Source organism: Manis javanica, chromosome 9 (genome assembly GCF_040802235.1).
Source record: "Manis javanica isolate MJ-LG chromosome 9, MJ_LKY, whole genome shotgun sequence".
In the NCBI taxonomy this organism is placed as follows: Eukaryota; Metazoa; Chordata; class Mammalia; order Pholidota; family Manidae; genus Manis; species Manis javanica.
In genome coordinates this window covers 59,535,277-59,562,403 of record NC_133164.1, presented here as the reverse complement: position 1 = coordinate 59,562,403, position 27,127 = coordinate 59,535,277, and the positions used below count along the sequence as shown (strand labels likewise).

The 27,127-nt window shown below is 36.6% G+C and overlaps 2 protein-coding genes across 8 annotated transcripts in view; one reads left to right on the top strand and one right to left on the bottom strand.

The window, feature by feature from the left end:
• The window catches only part of SETDB2 (SET domain bifurcated histone lysine methyltransferase 2), a 74,369-nt gene extending 53,310 nt beyond the window's left edge, over positions 1-21,059 (bottom strand). For 2 of the 3 annotated variants that reach the window (XM_017670762.3, XM_017670763.3), the window contains exons 1-2: positions 20,389-21,055; positions 4,059-4,412 (exon numbers count right to left, since the gene is read on the bottom strand). In XM_017670762.3, the coding sequence (XP_017526251.2) occupies positions 4,059-4,074 (16 nt within the window). In that variant the 5' untranslated portion in view covers positions 4,075-4,412; positions 20,389-21,055. Of the gene's footprint in view, positions 1-4,058; positions 4,413-20,388 lie in introns of all 3 variants that reach the window. The other variant, XM_073212668.1, reaches the window with a different exon arrangement.
• Positions 21,060-21,233: 174 nt separating this feature from the next.
• Positions 21,234-27,127, top strand: part of CAB39L (calcium binding protein 39 like) — a 215,585-nt gene continuing 209,691 nt past the window's right edge. For 2 of the 5 annotated variants that reach the window (XM_073212673.1, XM_073212672.1), the window contains exon 1: positions 21,235-21,900. The gene's annotated coding sequence lies outside the window, so the exon portion shown is untranslated. The other 3 variants (XM_073212677.1, XM_073212675.1, XM_073212676.1) reach the window with 3 other exon arrangements.

The window sequence follows — 27,127 nt, the reverse complement described above, 5'->3', positions numbered from 1 at the left end:
ATTTCATACTGTTACATTTAATTGTCCTATTTAAATGGTTCTTGTTCCTGTCTTCCCTCTTGCTGATTTTTGTCTTCTTGCTATGAAAACTTTAAACCACAGTAATAATGAGATAACTAATCTATCTGATAAATGAGGTTATGGATCCAATTAATAACTTTTTTGAATAAGACGTAAATGAATATCTTAAGGAGAAACATTTGGGTGACTCATTTCAACTGCAGGCTGTTACCACAATGTAAACAACTTTAGTTTTTTGCTCTTTTTCTTTATTAATTTGTGCATTGTATGTATGCTCAATGTTATAATCTAAAACTGTAAATATTTCAGTATATTTTACTAGAAGACATCTACAAAGAATACAGAAGCAGGTACTTCAATTGAAAATCAAATCAGTATATTGGTATTGCTGGTATTTGCACCCAGAAATGAAGAATGCCATCTGATAACTCTACTGTTGTCCAAGCTTGCTTCCTTGCTTTGCTAGGTATAATGAATTATTTCAAGAACATAATCATGAAGCAAGAAGCCTAGCAGCTTTATAAGAGGAAGACAATTATATAGTTACACTATGTTTCCCAATCTCTCTTGAGATAGACAGTCTTTGTAAATAGGTAACGCTCATCAATCACATTGATCTGAATTCACTTACTAGATGAGTATTTATGGAGCACCTACCAAAACACTGATGATGACCTAGGTACACAAAAATTTATCTCTCTCCCTTGAGGAGCTTCAGGGCATTGGTATAGAGGATCTCTATGGTATCTATGAGCCTGTGATCAGCCAAGTGTGGTCTATGAGTCCTTGAGGGTTCCCAAATACCTTCAGAGAGTATACTAGGTTAAACTGTTTTAATAGTAATACTAAGAAAATATTTGCTTTTTTTTACATTGACACAAACTCTTGGTACAAAAATACTGCTGAGTTAAGTGTTGGTGTCTTAGCATGAACCAAGGAGGTGGCACCAACTACTAGTTAGGTCTGTATTCTTTACCACCAATTTCACTCAAGAGTGTCCTTGGTAGACAACATAAATAATTACCACAGTACAATGGCTGCCTCAAGGAAAAGCACTAGTGTGATTATTTGAGCTGTAAGCTAAACTATTTATTTTTACCCCATGGAAAACCATTTGTACTTAAAGGAACCACTAGCAAAAATTACAGTTTCTTAGTTTGGGACACATTTCCTCAAAAAAAAAGCAAAGTGAACTTATCACTCAAAGGACAAAACTGACAGCATATGCTGCTAATGATAAAATTCAAGCTACCAAGTTAAAATTAGAAATTTGGAAACCCTGCATCTGCCATGGTAGGCTTGACAGTTTTTCAATAATTAATTAACCACTTTTTGATGAGACTGGTAAAAATATTAACAAATGTGATTTTTTAATATTGTATGATGAAATCTGTCAACATTGGGAAAATCTGCTGAACCAATACATTCAAGCGGCCAATGCATGTTATAAAATCATACATGTAAAAGACCCATTCAAAGTGTAAGATAGACCAATGTTAATAGAGTATAAAGAAATTCATTGATATGAGTTCAGATTTCACACATAACCTTGAAGGAATGATTACTTGAGTTTTGTAGTTGTATAAAAAAAATATCCACCATTATTTGAAAGGCTATTAAAATATTTTTCCTTTTTCTAACTTCTTATCTGTGTGAAGCTTCATTTTCTTTATACATTTCAACCAAAGCAACATACCAGAGATCGAATGCAGAAGTAAATATGAGAATCTCTCTTCTATTAAGCCAAATATTAAAAAGATTTCTAGAAATGTAAAACAATGATCTTCTAATTTTTTTGTTTTACAGAATAGTTATTTCTCACAAAATTTAATTTATGTTAACATGCTGGATTTATTATTTTTTTAAAAATGAGCCAATTAACATTTTTTAAGTTTCTCATTTTCAATTCTTAATACGTAATGTATTACGTATTATATAATCAAAGTAAATATGATATACACATAAACAAAAGCTGTGAGGGGTTTTAAATACTTTCAAGAGTATAAAGTAGTCCTGAGACCAAAAAAAGTTTGAGAACCACTGGCTTAGATTATGGTCCAGTGAAATAAGGACTATGATCTATAAAACAATCCATATATTTGCAAGTATGTTAAGGGGCCTTGAAACTATTCTGTACAATACTGTAATAGTGGATACATGAATTATGCATTTGTCAGAACCCACAGAACTTTAAAGCATATAGAGCGAACATAATGTATGCAAATTAAAAAACATCATGTAAGAGTTTCAGGATCCCAGAAAGTAATGCAGACTGTAACAAGAAAATCTAAATGTATTAAAAATGTATACACCACCTCACTGAAGAGCTGGGTGGAAAATGTGCTGACCTAAATAACTGGAAATAAGTGGTATTTTTAATACTAAAAGCAATACTGTGTGTACAAGCACCATAGTTTTCCATCTGGGAATAAGTTTATATTTCTGATACTGCTATGTATATACATTAGAACTGAGCAATTAAAGCAAATGGGTAACAAATGGTGGGAGCCACAGTTTCTCATGGTTAGAGTAGAGTTTACAGGAAAGCAAAGACAGTACGCTAGAATGATCCATATGGTAATAGATTAGAGTTGGAAACATCAGTATAAATTCATGTTTAGCTTAATATATAAATGGCTACATAAAGAAATATTTATAGACATGTATATACACAGGTTACTATACACCTATTTTTCCTTGCTCTGTTAGCTGAGAGGGCCTATAAGCAAGGACTCCCCGCCCACCAGCAGTAATAAGCACACCTACTGCCTGGATCTTGGTTTCTAGTATTATTCTCCAATAAAAGGAACCAATGCTCATTCAAGAAATGGCTGATTCTAGGACTGGTGCAGAAAATATACAAGATGATCCTGGAGCATCTTCTAGTACCAGAAAATAAGGACATGCTAAAAAACAAAAACAAACAAAACAAAACCATCTGCACTGATAAGGGTATGTCAAGGGACAGAGCCAACTGAAAGAGCTCCATGGCCAATCCTGGGACAACTTGAGTAACAAAATAAAACAGTACTGGTTTATAACCCAAAGTATAAAATAAGTATTCAAGAGTCCATAAAGATATAATATGTGATTGAATAAGTACACAAATGGGTGAAAGGAGAAATCTCCCTTGCAGAAGAATTCTAAATAATGAAAATACTCCATTCTCAAAGAGGGGGAGCATAAATCCACACTCTGTAAGTGTTATCTGTACACCGTGATCTCCTATCAAACAGTACAGAAGGTAAAGGGAGAAAAAAAATAATAATTTACAATGGAGAAAGTAGGCAACACTGTGTCAATCAGGTTATCAAGCTCAATATCAGCAAGTGAGAAATTATGCTGATAACATGTATCTTTGATATGCTGTGGTAAAAATGGCACTTTACCTCTGTGGTCTTTATCCCCAAAACCCATAATCCTAGTCTGATCATGAGAAAAAAAATCAGTCCATAATTCCAATAGAAAGGCATCCTACAAAATAGTTGGGTACAAATCCTACAAAATCACAAACAAGGAAAGCCTTAGAAACTATCACATCCAAGAGGACCCTAAGAAGACCTGACAAATAAAGGCAATATGGTATACTAGATGGGATCCTGGAACAGAAAGACAACAGGTAGAAACTAAGGAAATATGAATAAACTATAGACTTTAGTTAATAATAACATGTCAATAATGGTTCATTAATTGTAATAAACATACCAAGACAAATATAAGATGTTAATCATAACTAACACTGGGAGCAGGAGATATGGAACTCTGTGCTATCTTCTCAATTTTTCTGTAAATCTGTAGGTTTTCTAAAAAAAAAAATTTTTTTAAGGTACACTAAAATACTGAGTTAGCATTATACATACATAGTTAATTTTAAAGACTGTCAAAATGATCAGCTATGTGAAAATAAACCCTTAATTCCTTCTAATTCAGAAAAGTCAATTGCAATAAAAAACCTTGAAAATTCCACAATTCAGCTTCATTAAATATTCTATACACTTTTTTTAAACATAATGCTTAACAATGGTGTTTCAACCTACCATTTTTTTCTCCCATCTTTTGGTGTTGTTCATAAACATAAAACTCTTCAGAATTAACTTTATCAAAGGATTGAAACACTTTGGAGAATATAACTGGAATCCAACTGTGGTCTCTACAAAATCTGTAGTCCTCAGAGAAAATACATCATTACACCACTCTAAACCCAATATTCTTTGATACTTGAATTTTCAAATAGAAATTGTGGTTGAAGAAACTTTCAGAAATGACCATTAGTTCAACCTAATGACAAGTCCATATATCTTCATCAGTGAATATTTATAGTCGGATCAGATCATTGACAGATTAAAAATAAAGACCAAGTCCATCTTTTTGTCCGCAATGCATGGAACATTCTGTAAGAAAGACAATAAAAAATGGTGTATATATTTATAAAGAATAAGATATATAAGAAAAAACATTGTTATAACAACAGCTCTATCTTTTAAAATAGCATGAACTATTATGAAAAAAGAATACTTATTAAGTGGAAAAATGTGTAAAATATCAAAATTAGGAAAATTACACAGAACTTAAAAATCATCCACATATATTTGTTAACATAAACCATCCCCATTTAACAGAGACTATTAAAATAAAAAAAATTGGGGAGAATAATGCTAACTACCTCAAAGGGTTTTTGTTATGGAGACTTAGCCACATAGAATAGCGCCTGCCACACATGAAGGACTCAACAAATGCTAGTAATAATTATTATTATTTCAGTATGTATACTTTTGAAACCTGGATTTCAGTATGTATAACTTTTAATAATCTCTCATTGATAATATATCCTTCACTTTCACCTGTCATTTTTTTTTAATAAGACTTTAAAGTTACTATGTAATTCACTTTGGTCAATAATCCACTAAATGTATTAAATATTACAGAATTTTAATAAATTATAATAAATTACTAATCATAATTTATTACTAAATAAACCTCTGTATTAGACATTGAGATTATTTCTACTTTTTTCAGTAAATAAAGCTGGAATACACTTGATGCCTATCTCTGATTACTTCCTTAAGATATACACCTACAGGTGGAATAGGTCAAAAAGAGATGGTCAATCTCTCTCTCTCTCTCACACACACACACACATACAATGTTGCTGACAAAAAAGAACAACAGAGTATCTTAAGCATGCCTGATGAGAAAGCAACTTAGCACATCAAACAAAACTGGAAATATTCATACTCTGAAATTCTGATCTTTCTATTTCTTGTTACAGCATTGCTGTAAGAGCAAAATATCCATTAAGAGATGAATGAATATGAATGAATAAATAAATCATGAAAGAACATGTTGAGCTCATCAACTGTTTCAACCATGTTTCCTTTCTTCAGCTGGATACTGTTTGTATGGGTGTTAATTATATGTCCTGTAACCCCTTCTAAAATACATATACTCATTAAAAAAAATAAAAACAGGTGTTAATGTAAGATAAAAATGAACAGAAGTTTTGAATTTGAATCCCTACCTCATGTTCACAGCTCATATAAGCTTAAGGAAAATCACCTAACTTCTGTACACTTGTCTCTTCCAACTGTATACCTTTATAATAATCACATCTGTTCTACCTATTCACAGAATTTTCAAGATCAATGCAATAACGCATGTAAAAGTGCTCTGTAAGTTAAAAAAGTCAAATATTAGTTTTCTTATAACTATATTGTTGCTTTTATAATTGCAATAAAAATAATTTTTATTATAACTTGAAAAAAAAAAGATAAACAATTTTCACTCTGAAGATCAACATATGATAAATTGGACCCCCCCACTCCCAAACCAACAGAAATGTTAGAACACTTTTTTTTACTAAAAAAATATATAAGCCAGGATTAAAGATGGCGGTGTGAGAGGAGAGACAGAGACTTCCTCCTAAAACTGGATACAATTAGAAAATTTAATTGGCGCAACTAATCCTGAGAGAGCAACAGGAAAGAAGACGGCGTCAGACTGCATACACCTGGAGAAAAGAGCAGACCTCACCAAATGGGGTAACGGACCAGAGCTGTGGCTCCATGGGACCCGAGTCCCTCCCCAACCCAAGCTCACCAGCAGGAGGAAGAAAAACGGAGAAGGGGGAGTGGAAGGCTTGCGACTGCTGAATACCTAGCTCCAGAGATCTGCTTTGGGAGCACAAACCTACATTTCATGGTGCTTTCAAGAGACTAGCATGACTACCAGGTTGGAAAGTTAATACAGGCAGAGTTCCTGGGGAGACTGGGATTCTGGCTGCTTGTGGAAAGCAGGGCCCCATATCCAGCTGCTCTGGGACAAAAACATACCTGTGTGACTGGCCCACTGGCTGAGGCAGTGGAGACAGGCACAGCAGCCAGGAGGTGGGGAACAGCTCTTTCCTACACCCAGGTACCAGTACCACTCACCTGCGACCCCTGACATTGCTTCAGGGGTTGAGCAGCTCCAGAATAGAGCTTCTGGACACTAGAGGGCACCATAAACAAACATGAAACACCAAAGGAACCTTGTCTAGAGTAAAACTAATACAATTCCCAAGAAAGATTTAAATGATATGGACCTCATGACTCTTCCTGAAAGGGAGTTAAAAAAAATCATCAACATTCTAATGGAGGTATGGAAAGGCATCCAAGAACTCAGCAATGAATTCAGGTCAGAGATTCAATCATTGAAGAGCACGATGGAGGGTATTAAAAGCAGGTTGGATATGGTGGAGAAGATAATAAATGAAATAGAAACTAGAGAAGAGGAATACAAAGAAGCAGAGGCACAGAGAGAAAAAAGGATCTCTAAGAATGAAAGACTATTGAGAGAACAGTGTGACCAATCCAAGCGGAACAATGTTCGCATTATAGGGATACCAGAAGATGAAGAGAGAAAGGGACAGAAAGTGTCTTTGAGGAGGTAGTTGCGGAAAACTTCCCCTATCTGGGGAAAGAGATACTCTCTCAGGCCGTAGAGATCCATAGATCTTCCAACACAACACAACACTTCCCAAGGAAGACAATACCAAGACACATAGTAATTAACATGGGAAAGATCAAGGATAAGGACAGACTGTTAAAAGCAACCAGAGGCAGAAATAAGATCACATACAAAGGAAAGCCCATCAGGCTAACATCAGATTTCTCAGCAGAAACATTACAGGACAGAAGGGAATGGCATGATGTATTTAATGCCATGAAGCAGAAGGGCCCGGAGTCGAGATTACTTTGTCCAGCAAGATTATCATTTAAATTTGAAGGAGGGATTAAACAATTTCCAGATAAGCAAAAGCTGGGAGACTTTACCTTCCACAAATCATCTCTGCAATCTATTTTGGACGGACTGCTATAGACGGAAGTGTTCCTAGGGTTGATAGCTGTCACCAGAGGTAGTAAAACCAGGGTAGGGAGGGTGGTGCAGCTGACTGCGAGGCAAATGCAAAATTAAATTGACTATCCCCAACGTCAATCAAGGGAGAGACAAAAAGTACAGAATTTGATGCCTAATATATAAAGAATGAAGGAGGAAGAAAAAGGAGGACAAATAGAAAAGAACCTTTAGATTGTGTTTGTAACAGCATACTAAGTGAGTTAAGTTAGACTCTTAGATAGCAAGGAAAGTAACCTGGAACCTTTGGTAACCACAAATCTAAAGCCTGAAATGGAAATAAGTACATACCTATCGATAATCACCCTAAATATAAATGGACTGAATGCACCAATCAAAAGACCTAGAGTCACTCAGTGGATAAAATACAAGACCCACCTATATGCTGCTTACAAGAGACTCACCTCAAACCCAAAGACATGCACAGACTAAAAGTCAAGGGATGGAAAAAGATATTTCATGCAAACAATAGGGAGAAAAAAGTAGGTGGTGCAGTACTAGTATCAGACAAAATAGACTTCAAAACAAAGAAAGTAACAAGAGATAAAGAAGGACACTACATAATGATAAAGGGGTCAGTACAACAAGAGGATATAACCATTATAAATATATACGCACCCAACACAGGAGCACCAGCATATGTGAAACAAATACTAACAGAACTAAAGGGGGAAATAGAATGCAATGCATTCATTTTAGGAGACTTCAACACACCATTCACTCCAAAGGACAGATCCACCAGACAGAAAATAAGGACACAGAGGCACTGAACAACACACTAGAACAGATGGACCTAATAGAAATCTATAGAACTCTAAACCCAAAAGCAAAAGCATATACATTCTTCTCAAGTGCACATGGAACATTCTCCAGAATAGATCACATACTAGGCCACAAAAAGAGCATCAGTAAATTCAAAGGGACTGAAATCCTACCAACCAACTTTTCAGACCACGAAGGTATAAAACTAGAAATAAATTGTACAAAGAAAGCAAAAAATCTCACAAACACATGGAGGCTTAACAACACGCACCTAAGTAGTCAATGGATCAATCACCAAATTAAAATGGAGATACAGCAATGTATGGAAATAAATGACAACAACAACACAAAGCCCCAACTTCTGTGGGACGCAGCGAAAGCAGTCTTAAGAGGAAAATATATAGCAATCCAGGCATATTTAACAAAGGAAGAACAAACCCAAATGAATAGTCTAACGTCACAATTATCAAACTCAGAAAAAGAACAAATGAGGCCTAAGTCAGCAGAAGGAGGGACATAATAAAGATCAGAGAAGAAATAAACAAAATTGAGAAGAATAAAACAATAGAAAAAAATCAATGAAACCAAGAGTTGGTTCTTTGAGAAAATAAACAAAATAGATAAGCCTCTAGCCAGACTTATTAAGAGAAAAAGAGAATCAACACATATCAACAGAACCAAAAACGAGAGAGGAAACATCACGACGGACCCAACAGAAATATAAAGAATTATTAGAGAGTACTATGAAAACCTATATGCTAAAAAGCTGGAAAACCTAGAAGAAATGGACAATATCCTAGAAAAATACAACCTTCTAAGACTGACCAAAGAAGAAACACAAAATCTAAACAAACCAATTACCAGCAAAGAAACTGAAGCGGTAATCAGAAAACTACCCATGAAAAAAAAAACCCGGGCCAGATGGATTTACCTCGGAATTTTAACAGACATACAGAGAAGATATAATACCCATTCTCCTTAAAGTTTTTCCAAAAAATAGAAGAGGAGGGAATACTCCTAAACTCATTCTATGAAGCCAACATCACCCTAATACCAAAACCAGGCAAAGACCCCAACAAAAAAGAAAATTACAGACCAATATCCCTGATGAATGTAGATGCAAAAATACTCAATAAAATATTAGCAAACTGAATTCAAAAATATATCAAAAGGATCAAAGACCACAACCAAGTGCGATTAATCCCAGGGATGCAAGGATGGTACATTTGACAATCCATCAACACCATCCACCTCATCAACAAAAAGAAAGACAAAAACCACCTGATCATCTCTGTAGATGCTGAAAAAGCATTCGACAAAATTCAACATCTATTCATGATAAAAACTCTCCGCAAAATGAGTATAGAGGGCAAGTACCTCAACATAATAAAGGCCATATATGATAAACCCACAGCCAACATCATACTGAACAGCGAGAAGCTGAAAGCATTTCCTCTGAGATTGGGCAGAAGACAGGGATGCCCACGCACCCCACTGTTATTTAACATAGTCCTGGAGGTCCTAGCGATGGCAGTTAGGCAAAACAAAGAAATACAAGGAATCCAGATTGGTAAAGAAGAAGTTAAACTGTCACTATTTGCAGATGATATGATACTGTACATAAAAAACCCTAAAGACTCCACTCCAAAACTACTAGAACTGATATAGGAATACAGCAAAGCTGCAGGACACAAAATTAACACACAGAAATCTGTGGCTTTCCTATACACTAACAATGAACCAATAGAAAGAGAAATCAGGAAAACAACTCCATTCACAATTGTATCAAAAAGAATAAAATACCTAGGAAGAAACCTAACCAAAGAAGTGAAAGACCTATACACTGAAAACTACAAGTCACTGTTAAGAGAAATTAAAGAGGACACTGACAAATGGAAACTCATCATATGCTCTTGGCTAGGAAGAATTAATATAGTCAAAATGGCTATCCTGCCCAAAGCAATATACAGATTTGATGCAATCCCTATCAAATTACCAACAACATTCTTCAATGAACTGGAACAAAGAGTTCAAAAATTCATATGGAAACACCAAAGACCCTGAATAGCCAAAGCAATCCTAGAAAGAAGAATAAAGTGGGGTGGATCTCACTCCCCAACTTCAAGCTCTACTACAAAGCCATAGTAATCAAGAAAATTTGTTACTGGCACAAGAACAGAGCCACAGACCAGTGGAACAGATTAGAGACTCCAGACATTAACTCAAACATATATGGTCAATTAATATTCAATAATGGAGCCATGGACATACAATGGGGAAATGACAGTCTCTTCAACAGATGGTGCTGGCAAATCTGGACAGCTACATGTAAGAGAATGAAACTGGATCACTGTCTAACCCCATACACAAAGGTCAATTCAAAATGGATCAAAGACCTGAATGTAAGTCATGAAACCATAAAACTCTCAGAAAAAAACACAGGCAAAAATCTCTTGGACATAAACATTAGCAACTTCTTCATGAACATATCTCCCCAGGCAAGGAAAACCAAAGCAAAAAAGAACAAGTGGGACTATATCAAGCTAAAAAGCTTCTGTACAGCAAAGGACACCATCAATAGAACAAAAAGGTACCCTACAGTATGGGAGAATATATTCATAAATGACAGATCCGATAAAGGCTTGACATCCAAAATATATAAAGAGCTCATGCACCTGAACAAAATAAAAGCAAATAATCCAATTAAAAAATGGGCAGAGGTGAACAGACAGTTCTCCAAAGAAGAAATACAGATGGCCAACAGACACATGAAAAGATGCTCCACATCGCTTGTCATCAGAGAAATGCAAATTAAAACCACAATGGGATATCACCTCACACTAGTAAGGATGGCTACCATCCAAAAGACAAATAACAAATGTTGGCGAGGTTGTGGAGAAAGGGGAACCCTCCTACACTGCTGGTGGTAATGTAAATTAGTTCAACCATTGTGGAAAGCAGTATGGAGGTTCCTCAAAATGCTCAAACTAGACTTACCATTTGACCCAAGAATTCCACTTTTAGGAACTTACCCCAAGAATGCTGCACTCCAGTTTGAAAAAGACAGATGCACCCCTATGTTTATCGCAGCACTATTTACAATAGTGAAGAAATGGAAGCAACCTACGTGTCCATCAGTAGATGAATGGATAAAGAAGAAGTGGTACATATACACAATGGAATATTTTTCAGCCATAAGAAGAAAACAAATCCTACAATTTGCAACAACATGGATGGAGCTAGAGGGTATTATGCTCAGTGAAATAAGCCAAGCGGAGAAAGACAAATACCAAATGATTTCATTCAGCTGTGGAGTATAACACAGGAAAAACTGAAGGAACAAAACTGAAGCAGAATCACAGAACCCAAGAATGGACTAATAGTTACCAAAGGGAAAGAGACTGGGGAGAATGGGAGAGTAGGGAGGGATAAGGGCTGGGAAGAAGAAAGGGGTATTATGATTAGCATGTATAATGTGTGGGATGGGGGAAAGGGGAGGGCTGTGCAACACAGAGAAGACAAGTAGTGATTCTATAACATCTTACTATGCTGATGGACAGTGACTGTAATGGGGTTTGTGGGGGGGACCTGGGGTAGGGGAGAGCCTAGTAAACATAATGTTCTTCATGTAATTATAGATTAATGATAACAAAATAAAAAATTAACAAAAAATAATGTAGCCAATAGTATGCCCAAGGGCAACAACTAATGTTAGACTATAACATGCAGCTAGAGGTCAATTTTGCTTTGTAAATATTTGCTAGATGAGAAATTAAACTTAATCTCTATATCTCATATATATACACACACACATATATATATGTAGTCTGAAATCTCTGACACGTCAAAATTCTGGCAAAAGCCAGATACAGCAGTTAAGAAAAGTTCTTAAAGATACATATTTCAAATATCTGCTAACTAGAGTAGCACTAAAAGAGAAAGACTGAAGGTTAATCTCCTGAAAGTATATGAAGAATTTTTACTTTTCTCTGAGTTCTGTATGAAAAATGCATCTTTGTGTAACTCTAAGCTGGTTAATTTTATTAAATTATTTTGAAAAAAGAAAAAAATATATATAGTTGCTGAAAACAAAAGTGGAATTCTCTGTGGACAAAGTCTATGATCTCTCTGGGAAAAGGACACAGATGGGAAGCTACGGAGATAATGCTAACCACCATCACAGCACAACAAAAGGAAAAAGCAAACCCTCTCCATGAAGATGAGTGCACAATTGAGAGACATCAAACATCTGAGTAAAGCTACATTATGAAAGAGACTTAACAAGCCCATCAAACTGATGGACTTAGCATTCAAGAGGAGAGTTAACAGAGCACCCTGAAATAATATTAAAACAAATGTTGTATTTAATATCCTCAAAGAACTAAGGAAGAAAACCTCATAAATGAAATAACATTCAATTTTGAAAAATAACCAAAATATAACCTTGGATATAAAAACAGCTGCTGAATAAACTCAACAGATGATTGAATAATAGCATCAACTCAGATGAAGGGCCAGTTAGTATGCTGAAAGACTGAGCTGAGTAATTCATTCAGAACACAGAACAAATGAATAATAAGAGGAGGGATAAAATAGAATGACCGAGGCAATAAGAACCAAGAATTCCTCAGAACTGCAAAACACATAAACCCACTAAGGGTCCACTGAGTATCTAGCAGGATAAAATTCTTAATAGATACCACTAGACAAACAGTGGATAAGTTTCAAAACATGAAGAATTCAAATAAAGTCTTAGAACTTATAGAAAATCTAGATTATCTAAAAGGAATTCTGATCATACTGGTAATCAAACTTCTCATCAGAAATGCCAGACACAAAATGTTATGTTTGATATTAGAATACTATTTTAGTCAAGCTATCTTTCAATAGTAAGGGTTAAAAATAAAAGACTTCTATAGGCATTCAAAAAGCCACTCAGAAACTCTAATGAAGAAATAAAGAAGTGTCAAGAATAAAAACTATCCTGGAGGGAAGTACTGAGGTAAAGAAGCAATAGTGAACAAATAAATGAGTAAAACACAGTAATATGGAATAAACACAGATGAAAAAGTGTTTTAATAACAAATGAAACAAATAAATTGCGCAAAGAAGATAAAAAGGTCCACAAACTCATGGAGGATTAACAATATGCTCCTAAATAATCAATGGATCAATGACCAAATAAAAACAGAGATCAAGCAATATATAGAGACAAATGAAAAAAGCAGCTCCACGCCCCACCTTCTGTGGGATGCAGTGACGGTAGTTCTAAGAGGTAAGTATATAGAAATTCAGCCCTATTTAAAGAAGGAAGAAAAATCCCAAATGAAGAGTCTGAACTCACAATTAATGAAACTGGAAAAAGAACAAATGAGGCTCAAAATCAGTAGAAGGAGGGACATAATCAAGATCAGAAAAGAAAGAAATAAAATGGAGAAGAATAAAACAACAGAAAGAATTAATGAAACCAAGAGCTGGTTCTCTGAGAAAATAAAATAGATAAACCCCTAGCCAGACTAATCAGGAAAAAAAGAGAATCTACTCAGAATCAGAAATGAGAAAGAAAAATTACTAGGGACACCATAGAACTACAAAGAATTATTAGAGAATACTATGAAAAATTATATGCCAACAAAGTGATAATCCAGAAGAAACAGACAACTTTCTAGAAAAACACAACCTTCCAAGATGGACCCAAGAAGAAAGAGAAAATCTGAACAGACCAATTCACAGCAATGACACTGAATTGGTAATCAAAAAACTACTAAAGAACAAAACTCTGGGCCAGAAGGATTCACCACTAAATTTCATCAGACATTTAGAGAAGGCTTAATACCCATCCTCCTTAAAGTTTTCCAAAAAGGAGAAGAGGAGGGAATACTTTCAAACTCATTCTGAGGCCAGCATCACTCGAACACCAAAACCGGGGAAAGACAGCACAAAAAAAGAAAACTGCAGACCAATATCCCTGATGAACATAGATGCAAAAATCCTCAACAATAGTTAGCAAATAAAATTTAAAAATACATAGAAAAGATGATCCATCATGATCAAGTAGGATTTATTCCAGGGATGCAAGGATGGTCCACTATTAGAAAATCCATTAACATTATACACCACATCAACAAAAAGGAGAAAAACCACATGATCATCTCCATAGATGCTGAAAAAGCATTTGACAAAATTCAACATCCATTCATGATAAAAACTCTCAACAAAATAGGTATAGAGGGCAAGTACCACAATATAATAAAGGCCATATATGACAAACCCACACCCAACATCATACCTAACAGCCAAAAGCTGACAGCCTTTTCTCTAAGAACAGGAACAAAACCAGGACGACCACTCTATCCACGTTAATTCAACGTAGTACTGGAGGGTCTAGCCACAGCAATCAGACAACACAAAGAAACAAAAGGCATCCAGATTGGTAAGGAAGAAGTCAAGCAATCACTGTTTGCAGATTACATGATATTGTACATAAAGAACCCTAAAGAATCCACTCCAAAACTACTAGATCTAATATCTGAATTCAGCAAAGTTGCATGATACAAAATTAATACACAGAAATCTGTTGCATTCCTATATGCAACTGGCAAAAAGAGAAACCAGGAAAACAATTCTATTCACAATTGCCTCAAAAAGAATAAAATACCTAGGAATAAACCTAAGCAAGGAAGTGAAAGACCTATACTCTGAAAACTACAAGACACTCATAAGAGAAATTAAAGAAGATACCAATAAATGGAAACACATCCCGTGCTCTTGGATATGAAGAATTAATATTGTCAAAATGGCCATCCTGCCTAAAGCAGTCTATAGACTCAGTGCAATCCCTATAAAAATACCAACAGCAGTCTTTAATGAATTAGAGCAAATTGTTCTAAAATTCATACAGAACCACAAAAGACCCCAAATAGCCAAAGCAATCCTGAGAAGGAAGAATAAAGCAGGGGGAAGTACGCTCCCTGACTTCAAGCTCTACTACAAAGCCACAGTAATCAAGACAATTTGGTACTGGCACAAGAACAAACCCACAGACCAATGAAACAGACTAGAGAGACCAGATATAAACCCAAGCATATATGGTCAAATAATATACGATAAAGGAGGAATGGATATACAATGGGGAAATGACAGCCTCTTCAACAGCTGGTCTTGGCAAAACTGGACAGCTACATGTAAGAAAATGAAACTGGATTACGGCCTTACTCCATACACAAAAGTAGACTCGAAATGGATCAAAGACCCGAATGTAAGTCATTAAACCATAAAACTCTTAGAAAAAAACATAGGCAAAACTCTCTTTGAGATAAACATGAGCAACTTATTCATGAACATATATCCCCAGGCAAAGGAAAGAAAAGCAAAAATGAACAAGTGGGACTATATCAAACTAAAAAGCTTCTGTACAGCAAAGGACACCATCAGTAGAAAAGGCATCCTACAGTATGGGAGAATATATTCATAAATGACATATCCGATAGGGGGCTGACACCCAAAATACACAAAGAGCTCATGTGCTTCAAGAAACAAAAGGCAAATAATCTGATTAAAAAATGGGCAGAGGATCTGAACAGTCACTTCTCCAAAGAAGAAATTCATATGGCCAACAAACAGGCACATGAAAAGGTGCTCCACATGGCTAATCATCAGAGAAATGCAAATTAAAACCACAATGAGATATCACCTTACACCAGTTAGGATGGCCAACATCCAAAAGACAAACAACAACAAATGTTGGCAAGGATGTGGAGAAAGGGGAACTCTCCTACACTGCTGGTGGGAATGTAAATTAGTTCAGCCATGTGGAAAGCGGCATGGACATTCCTCATAAAACTCAAAGTAGAAATACCATTTGACCCAGGAATTCCACTCCTAGGAATTACCCTAAGAATGCAGGAGCCCAGTCTCAAAAAGACATATGCACCCCCATGTTTATAGCAGCACTATTTACAATAGCAAAGAAATGGAAGCAACCTAAGTGTTCATCAGTAGATGAATAGATAAAGAAGATGTGGCACATACACACAATGGAATATTATTCAGCCATATGAAGAAAACAAATCCTACCATTGTAACAACATGGATGGAGCTCAGTGAATAAGCCAGGAAGAGCAAGACAAGTACCAAATGATTTCACAAATCTGTGGAGTATAACAACAAAGCAATAATGAAGGAACAAAACAACAGCAGACTCACAGAACCCGAGAATGAACTAGGGGTCACCAAAGGGAAAGGGGTTACAGAGGATGAGGGAGAAGGGGAATAAGGGGTATTATAATTAGCACCCATAATATAGGGGGTGCACAGGGAAGGCAGTATAGCACTGAGAACACAAATAGTGACTCTACAGCATCTTACTATGCTGATGGACAGTGACTGTAATGGGGTATGTGGTGGGGACTTGATAATAGGAGGGAATGTAGTAACCACAAAGTTTCTCATGTGAAACCTTCATAATATATCAATGATACCTTAATAAAAAAGAAAACAAAACAAAACAAGTGAAACAAAAATGCTGGAAGATACAGCCAAGAGAGGTTATGTTCTTTTTAGAGGGGAGGTGGAAGGGGACTTTTTTGTAAGATCAAGATCAGACAGAGTAACATGGAAGCACATCAAGTTCTTTGTAGGGAGAATGTCAATACTTAGATTTTGTTAAGAAAATATAGATTTAAGAACTGTAGAAAATGTAAAGGTAATCTATTTAAAGAAAACAAGTAGAACAAATAAAACTTGGGGCTAACCTCAACAAAAAGGACAAATGGAAAAATAAGATTATAAAAGATACAAAGGGAAGTATGGTCAATAAGATGACAAGAAATAGGTCAAATATATTAATAATCACAATACAGGTGAACTTGTTAAACTTACTTTTAAAGGAGAGACTCAGACTGGATTGCAAGCTAAGCCTAGGTATATTTTAAAATAAGAACCCACTTAAATCACACAAAATGTCACTGAAACATTAAAATGAAGAGATGAAGAAAGGCATGCCAGTAAATACAACAATCATCAAACAAAATACAATTTAATATGAAAACCAATGAGACAAAGAAATATTTTACACTGACATTTTACACATGAATATCTGATTGAAATTATTAACAATACCAAACAGGCTTAAGAAGTGAAAATCACAATTAGAGGGATAAGTTAAAAAACAAAACAAAACAGTTCCTTAAAGTTTTACAGATGAGTTCCACAACACTCTCAAGGAACAGATATTTTCTATAGCATATAAACTATTCCAGAGAAGGAAATACATGAGAAGCTAATTCAACTCTTTTTCTGAGTTAGTATAACCTTGACAAGAAAAGAAACTCAAGGCCAAAAGCATTTTTGGGTATGGAAACAAAAATTAAAACTATGCAGCAGTGGAGTAAAAGTATTTTCAAAGTAGGCTTTATCCCAGGAATACCCAAAACATTTAATATTGGAAAGTTTATAAGTGTATTAGATTCCTGTATTAGGAAATACATGGAGGAAACTATCATATCAGATGTAGAAAACAAACCAAAAAATTTCAATTAAAATCAACCATTTCTCTAGGGTTGGGTAGAGAGGGGACCCTTAGCAAACTTGTAATAAAAGAGAATTTCTTTTACCTATTCAAGACTATCTACTAAAACCTAGCAGCAAACATCTTACTAACTGATGAAACACTGGAACATTTTCATCAAAGTTAGGCACTGGATGAGAACATTTGCCACCATTGCTTTTATTAAAAATTGTATGGAAGTCTTAGAGAAATGCAGTAAAATAGACCTGAAGATTGTAAAGAGGAGAAAAATCTATCTGTAAGATGAATAAAAACAAAAGTTAAAAGCTGATCAAATATGTTTGTAACATATTTTAATATTAACAAAAAGGGAGATGGCTGTAGATATTGAAGACATTTAAAAAATTATACAGAACATACAGTATCCAAGACACACATACAGTATCCCTCCTTAAATCATCAAAGGATGACTCCATAGAAAAATGGGTAATTTTTCTAAATTATAGAAATTGACATAAATTTTAGGTTAATAAACATATGAATACATACTGAAACCTTACTAGTAATCAGAGAATAAAAGTTTTAAAAAAATGAGTATCATTTTCATCCACCAGATGAGCAAAAAATAAGAAGGTAGTATTTTGTGTTGGTCTCTACTGTAGAGAAATTGAACTCAAACTACCTTTGGGACATGGAAATTAGTAGAGGTATTTTGGAGGCAAATTTGACATCTTTTAAAATTAAAAATGCTCACAACTGAAACCAAGCAATTCCACTTTTAGGTATATGTCCTTTGGGAACACCACAAGAAAAATACAAGGATATCCGTGCAGCATTGTCTGCAAGGTTTGAAAAACTGGAAACAAGCAATGACCGTGAAAAGGAAAATACAAACATGCTATGTAAATACAATGTGCTGTATAGTAAGCACATAGCAAACAAAACTTTATATGAAAACCAATAGATACAAAAATAGTTTACATTAACAGAACAATTCAGTCTTACATTGGAACACTATCAGGCAGGTAAAAGAAATGAGCCATATATTATTATCACACAATGTAGGGGAGTCATGGGGAAGGCATTAGAGCACAGACAAGTAGAGACTCTTATAGCATCTCACTACACCGACGGACAGTGACTGCAATGGGGAATGTGGGGGAACTTGATAATATGGATGAATGTTGTAACCACAGTGTTGCTCATGTGAAACCTTCATAAGATTGTATATCAACGATACCTTAATAAAAAAAAAGTAAGCCATAAATAAGGAACTATAAATAACATGTATACACTGCAAAAACTGTCAAGTGAATAAAATTACAAAATTATATAGTATGATACAATGTTTTTAAAATTATGTGTGTGTGTGTGTATGTCCATACATACCTACAAAGAATACATAAGTATAAAAAAAGACTTGAAGACTATATAACAAAGTCCTTAGTGTAGAATAGGGGAACAAAGGGAAGATTCAAGATTGTGGACTGCACTCTTCATAATTTTGAAGAAGAAAATTTATAAACATAAATTTTAGGTTTATAAACATATGAATACATACTGAAACCTTACTAGTAATCAGAGAGTAAAAATTTTTAAAAAATGAGTATCATTTTCATCCATCAGATGGGCAAAAAATAAGGTAGTATCTCGTGTTGGTCTCTACTGTAGAGAAATTGAACTCAAACTACCTTTGGAATGTGGAAGTTAGTAGAGGTATTTTGGAGGCAAATTTGGCAACATCTTTTAAAATTAAAAATGTTCACAACTGAAACCAAGTTAAAAAAATAAGTATATAATTTTCAAAAAGGGATTGTCCATTTTAAAGCCTTCTGCACCAATTGCCAAACTGCTTTCCAGAAAGTTCTACCAATGCATACTTCTATCTACAGCATATAATAAGCACTCAGTAATAGCTTCTTTTTAAAGAAAGTTCACCAGTGCTGTTCATACCTTGTAAAAATTAAAAATAATTGAACTTACAAAAGGAAAATGCTTACTCTAGAAAAATTTGCAAAATATAGTAAGGCATAAAAAACAACATTTAAATCACTCATAATCTCAGCATAAGAAACAAGCAGTGTTGGAGTGTAGCAAGGATTTTTTAATTTGCTCCTATATTTCCCCCTCTCACCTTTTCATTTTGGTAGAAAAGCAGTCAGTCTGTTTCAATTTGTGGTTCCTTTCCGTTTTTAAAAATAGGCTCTTATGAAACTGTGACCATTTCCACTGTTCCTTTATGCTTTAATTACGATGACAGTAATGAACACTGAGTATAAGCCATGTGTGAGGCACATTTTTAAATACTTAACTTGATTTTACTAATCTACATAACAATCATGTGGGATAAATGAGCAAACCTGTTTTTCTAATGAGGAGGCTAAGGTTGTCACACTGTAAGTGGCAGTGACAAAAAAATGAAGCAGATGGTTTCGGAGCCCATGTTTTTTAAAATTATTCCACTCTATAGCCTTCAAGTTACCTTTTGGCCTCGTTCATTAATACATATAGAACTCACTGCAGGTTTCCACATGCTGAAAAGCAGTTAACTACAACTGTTCCTTATTTTAATTACTTCTTGGGTAATTACTTATTGGGTTGCGGTTAATAAGAATCAAGTGCCATTAGGATCTGACCCCCCCCCCCCCCAACTCCGTTATCTTGGACAAATGACTCTTCTTATTTAGGGCTTATGTAAGTCTTACCTGTGAAATGGGTCAGTGGTTAAACCTTCAAGTTCTGCTTGTTTTTTACCCTGCAGTCCATTTTCTGCAGCCCCTTTACAACCTCAGGTTTCCAGCTGCTTAGGAATCACCTTACATTTAAGGTATGCACCGGGAGACAGAAACTGAAACGGGGGCTGAGAACTCAGTGCGCCCGCTATCCCTTCACCAGCCCGGGACCGCACTTCGGTGAAAAGAGGAGAGGTTGCTAGGGCTGGTGTCCACGCAGCCAGGGGCTCCGTAGCGTCCCCAGGTTCGGGGTGGGGAGGAGCCGTCGTGGGGCCAACACAAGGCCGTGCCTCGGCTACACTTGCTCCACTGCCGTTTTTCACGCCGCCCGCCAGACCTGAGGACTTGCGCTCCACCCTGTCCCGTTGACGAGGCTGGGCTTCCTTGCGGATAGGGTTCCTCTCCGACTCCAAGCCACAGAGACCCCACGGCCGGGAGGTACTCCACCATTTACTAGACCTCACCTGAACAACAAATAACCAGCCTCACTTCAGCCGGGAAGGGAGTGCAGCCCACTGATTAACGACTAGGCCTATCTCAACGCTAAACCTAAATGGAAGGAGTCGGACACCTACGGCTCCCACCACTTGGCACGGAGGCCATTGGCTGCACACCTGACTGGGCCCACGCCTCAGAAGCTCCGCGCGTACCGCCGGCAGAACCGCGGCGCCGGATCGCGCCGTCCCCCGATTGGCTGTCAGCGCTCTCGGGTTGTCTCACGCTCTCTGGATGGGCCAATGGAGATACCAGAGGCCGGCATCGCTAGAGTGGTGGCGCTACCGTTTCCTTCGGTAGGTCTTCGGCTGCCATCTTGTGTGTGGCTGGGACTGGACCTCGGCTGCTGAAAGCTTACTTAGCGGCCCCAGGTGTAGAGGGGTCCTGAGGGAGCGGTGGAGGAGAGGTGGGCCCTGAAGGAACAGACCCGGCGCCTTCCCACTTGCCGGAAAGGGGTTTTTCCTGGCTGAGGCTCACGCTGGCTAAGTAGCGGAGGGGCTCCCAAGCTTGGTTTGTTCGTCATGGTTGGGTTTGGCGGCGGCTCAGATGCGGGAACCCTGCTGCCTTGGGTTCCAGCGAGCTATTCTGAAAACAGATGTCACGGAAAGATGCCGTCAACCTCTGTTACGGATGAAGTTGGCTGGTGAACTGCCTCATTGGGGAAGTTGACAAGGCTGAGAATTAATGGAGGGAGAGGGAGTCACCACTCTCAAGTTCGAAGGAGACGTCTTCGTTTTATACCTTTTGTGAGAAACTGGATGCTAAAGTTAACTTTTCTCGGTAATTAACCTCTGACCAAGGCCATTCTTCGGTAGTAGTTTTATTTATTAGTGTGCAGCCAGAATCCTGCAATGGTCGTTTTTCAAAGCTGGAAAGTCGTGGTGTTTGCAGAAACAGTTGAAGTGAAGGAAGAATTTGTCAAATCTTGATTTCCCTCGTTGCGACCCAGATTCGTCGAAGATGTAGGAGACTTTGGGCCTGCCTTACACGGTTTGTTGCTTGTGGGGCGGTGGAAGGCGCTTGTAATGGGAAGCGTCTTAACCTCTGAGCTCTTTTGGGGGTGGGAGGGAAGAAGTGTATTTTAGCTCTTTTTCCTCTTGCTCATTGTTTTGTAAAAGTGGAAGTAGAAAGCACCAGTTATCTTTCACTTGGCGGGGGGGTGGGGGGGGTGTAATTTATCCGATCCGAAAACCTACCGGATAAAAATTACAATCTTTTGTAGTTAATTTTAGCAGTTTTGACATTCAGGAGAAGAGAGCAAAGATACTTATAAGAAAATAGTAATATATCCTCCATTTGCCCCATGGTCCCTAGCACATAAGGCGGTGAGAATCATGCCGGGGCTTCCCCCGCCTTCTCTCTAAACATCCCGACCCTCCCGCAGGGCCACAGGCCGGGCGGATCCACCACAATAAAAGGCACCACGCGCGCGGCACCGCTTTGTCTCTCTGTCTCTGTCTCTGTCTCCCTGCTCTCACTGCTCCCTCTCCCTCCTTCCCACTCTCTCCCGCTCTCTCCCTCTCCCCTCCCTCCCTCTCTCTCTCTCTCCCTCTCTCCCTCTTTCTGTCTTCCTCTCCCTCCCTCTTCCTCTCCCTCTCCCCCTCCTTTTCTCCTCCCCCCTCCCAACCCCCTTCTGGGGCAGCCACTCTCTCCTTCAGATAATAAAATCTCTTGCGTGGGCCCGTGTCTCCTGAGTCGTTCTGGGTAAGGAGGGTCGTGGCGAGATACCCTTTCACTTATCTTATTGCCTTGAGTTTAGTTTTAAGTTATTCAAGACCAACTGTTGACCCAACGGAGTCAAGAGTACCATTATTTTGTGGCAGGAAAAGCCCAAGAAAACAACAGTAACATAATTGAATAATTTAAAATGTTGTAGTTTTCTTCTTATGCTTTTTAACCTATGAATCTTACAAAACCTAACTTGGAAGATTTCAAATATCAACAATTTAGGGTTGAGTTGATAGCTAACGTGTATGTTAGTACAGACTATCCCAAGGTAAAGAGATTGGTGGCTAAGAAACGCTAAAAAGAGGTAATACTTAACTCAGTAAATATTTGCTAAATTTTTTATAGCGTGCTCATATGATAGTGCCTGGCATAGATTCAAAAGTATAGTTGTTGAATAAATCAAAATAATGGAGTAATTGGGAAGTGTGGATATACACTTTTTTTTTTTAGCCTAACAAAAATAACCTTTCCTGGAAAACTTACATTTTGTTTGAACTAAATGTGTTTGCTTCCAATTTATACATACAAATAATATTTTAAGGGTAGGTTCATAATCCTTTTGTGTGGTCTTTTATGAGATCTACTCTATGGAGAAAACTAGAATGGTTCTATTTCCCAGTTTTTCTTGAAAGCATACAATCTCAGTAAATGAATACCAAATTTATCAGTGCCTTTGATCTTTTCTGTCAAAGGAAATTTATTGCTTTACTGGTTTCTCCTTAACACAAAGTAAAAAATCCTGCAACTTTTAATTACTTTATTGCATGAATATGCTCTATAATTGTAAAGGGATAAGTAGTTTTTAAATAATAAAATAGATGTCTTCAGATTTTTCTTTGAGAAATACAATTCTCTAAAGTTCATAATATGTAATCTGAAGATCCTTAAAGAATTTTTAAATTACATTTTTGCAGAAACTATGTTGTGTTTGTAAGTAAAAATGATTTTAACTTAGATTGGTAGGTTATTGGTTTACAGATTGTTTTTCATTCTGATTTCAAAATATACTCTAATTTAGATTTTTTTTCTCATTAGAAAGTAATGGACACTAATTAGAAAAAAAATTTGATAACACCTTTTAAATAAGTGGGTTTTGTGACAGAATATAGATTAAAATTTGAGCATTAAAAAATCAATAGAAACTGCTCTCAGAACTGCTTAGAATTCTTGCATATGGTACTGTAAAAATAAATGATTTTTGAGTAAAGATTGTAGAGTGATAATAAGTACTTCCTATAAAAAACATGGTTAAAATGTGTTTTTCCCCTTTGGTACACTGAAAAACTAAATTGCATGTAATAATTATTTCTCTTTTAAAATTATTTTTGAAGTACACACTGTGCTTTGCAAAAATTTTTATCGTACAAATGTCACTTTGGGGAAACATTTTGAAATTAATTTTCAGAAATATTTCAGTTTCCTCAGTAATTTAGTGTGTTCCACCATCACTTTTCCACTCTAACCAATATTGTCCATTAAGGGATAAATTAAACAGTGTGACTAAAGATAGAAAAATGATCTAAAACTCTATGAAGATCAAAATGACTGCTGTAGTTTGTGGTGTTCAGATAATCAGTGAAATTGATTGAATGCCTGAATCATGAGGCTGTCCATTAACTACTGAAAATGCTTGTGAGATAAGCATGTGGGGCATTCAGATTATTTAAAAGAAAAAACATTTAAAGTGTCATACCTTTGACTTTTTTAAAGAAATGGAGACTTGAAACACTACAATTCTGCCTTCACTATAACTCCTCCCTTTATAATCTTGTTTGTTCCTGCTGCTTATTTTTGTGCAAATGAGCCCTAATTCTGTCAAGTTCTACTGTCTTGAGCACTTAATACAGATTTCTCACAGCCTTTTGTAAAGTTCCAATTATTCAATTTTGTATACAGTTCTTTCTCTTACGTTTCCTATGTTGATTAATGATATAAGTATCTTCTGAGTGGCTCAGATTTAAAACTTCAAATTATTACCTCTCCCTTTTGCCCAACTGTATAATCTGTAGCTTCAGCTTCCAAAACTGGCTTTCTTCTTCATTTTTCTATTTCAGCTGCTACTGCCATAACTTAGGTCCTCCTTTTCTGTTTCCTAACAACACTATATGCCATTATATTAACGACAAAGCCCGCACCCCTCAACTTGCAATTTGAATCCATTAAATTATGGGTTTGGCTACTGTGAAAAAGAAACTGAAAAATAAGAGTGGCCTAAAAATTTTTTTAAGTAAAATTAAAAGTTTATTTCTTTCCTATTACTAACTGATCAGGTAGCTTTGCTACAAAAAATTGTCAGGGGCCCAAGCTCCTTCTAATGCCACGCTCTGTGATCCTTATCATGCAGCTTGATCTTGTGGACCAAGATGGGCTTCTTCAGTGCCTGCCATGTATGTCAGATTCCTAAAGTAAAGGCTGAAATGTACTGTGGTGGGGGGCACAGAATATTACAAGTGGTAATAGGAGTAGGATTTTATTCCCAACCTTATTTTTTTTTTATTTTGTTATCATTAACCAACAATTACATGAAGAACATTATGTTTACTAGACTCTCCCCTTCACCAAGACCTCCCACAAACCCCATTACAGCCACTGTCCATCAGCGTAGTAAGATGTTGTAGAATCACTACTTGTCTTCTCAGTGCTGCACAGCCCTCCCCTTTCCCCCACCCCCCACATTATACATGCTAATCATAATACCCCCTTTCATCCCCGCCCTTATCCCTCACTACCCTCCCATTCTCCCCAGTCCCTTTCCCTTTGGTAACTGTTAGTCACTTCTTGGGTTCTGTGATTCTGGTGCTGTTTTGTTCCCTCAATTTTTCATTGTTCTTATACTCCACATGTGAGTGAAATCATTTGGTATTTGTCTTTCTCCGCTTGGCTTATTTCACTGAGCATAATACCCTCTAGCTCCATCCAAGTTGTTGCAAATTGTAGGATTTGTTTCCTTCTTATGGCTGAAAAATATTCCATTGTGTATATGTACCACATCTTAATCCATTCATCTACTGATGGACACTAGGTTGCTTCCATTTCTTGGTTATTGTAAATAGTGCTGCGATAAACATAGGGGTGCATCTGTCTTTTTCAAACTGGGCTGCTGCATTCTTAGGGTAAATTCCTAGAAGTCGAATTCCTGGGTCAAATGGTATGTCTATTTTGAGCATTTTGAGGAACCTCCATACTGCTTTCCACAATGGTTGAACTAATTTACATCCCCACCAGCAGTGTAGGAGGGTTCCCCTTTCTCCACAACCTTGCCAACATTTGTTGTTTGTCTTTTGGATGGTAGCCATCCTTACTAGTGTGAGGTGATATCTCATTGTAGTTTTAATTTGCATTTCTCTGATGACAAGTGATGTGGAGCATCTTTTCATGTGTCTGTTGGCCATCTGAATTTCTTCTTTGGAGAACTGTCTGTTCACCTCTGCCCATTTTTTAATTGGATTATTTGCTTTTATTTTGTTCAGGTGCATGAGCTCTTTATATATTTTGGATGTCAAGCCTTTATCGGATCTGTCATTTATGAATATATTCTCCCATACTGTAGGGTACCTTTTTGTTCTATTGATGGTGTCCTTTGCTGTACAGAAGCTTTTCAGCGTGATTTAGTCCCACTTGTTCATTTTTGTTTTTGTTTTCCTTGCCTGGGGAGATACGTTCATGAAGAAGTTGCTAATGTTTATGTCCAAGAGATTTTTGCCTGTGTTTTTTTCTGAGAGTTTTATGGTTTCATGACTTACATTCAGGTCTTTGATCCATTTGGAGTTTACTTTTGTGTATTGGGTTAGACAGTGATCCAGATTCATTCTCTTACATGTAGCTGTCCAGATTTGCCAGCACCATCTGTTGAAGAGACTGTCATTTCCCCATTGTATATCCATGACTCCTTTATCATGTATTAATTGACCATATATGTTTGGCTTAATGTCTGGAGTCTCTAATCTGTTCCACTAGTCTGTGGCTCTGTTCTTGTGCCAGTACCAAATTGTATTGATTACTGTGGCTTTGTAGTAGAGCTTGAAGTTGGGGAGTGAAATTCCCCCCACCCACTTTATTCTTCCTTCTCAGGATTGCTTTGGCTATTCAGGGTCTCTGGTGGTTCCGTAAGAATTTTTGAACTATTTATTCCAGTTTGTTGAAGAATGTTATTGGTAATTTGATAGGGATTGCATCAAATCTGTATATTGCTTTGGGCAGGATGGCCATTTTGACTATATTAATTATTCCTAGCCAAGAGCATGGGATGAGTTTCCATTTGTTAGTGTCCTCTTTAATTTCTCTTAAGAGTGTCTTGTGGTTTTCAGGGTATAGGTCTTTCACTTCTTTGGTTAGGTTCATTTCTAGGTATTTTATTCTTTTTGACACAATTGTGAATGGAATTGTTTTCCTCATTTCTCTTTCTATTGGCTCATTGTTAGTGTATAGGAAAGCCACAGATTTCTGTGTGTTAATTTTGTATTCTGCAACCTTGCTGTATTCTGATATC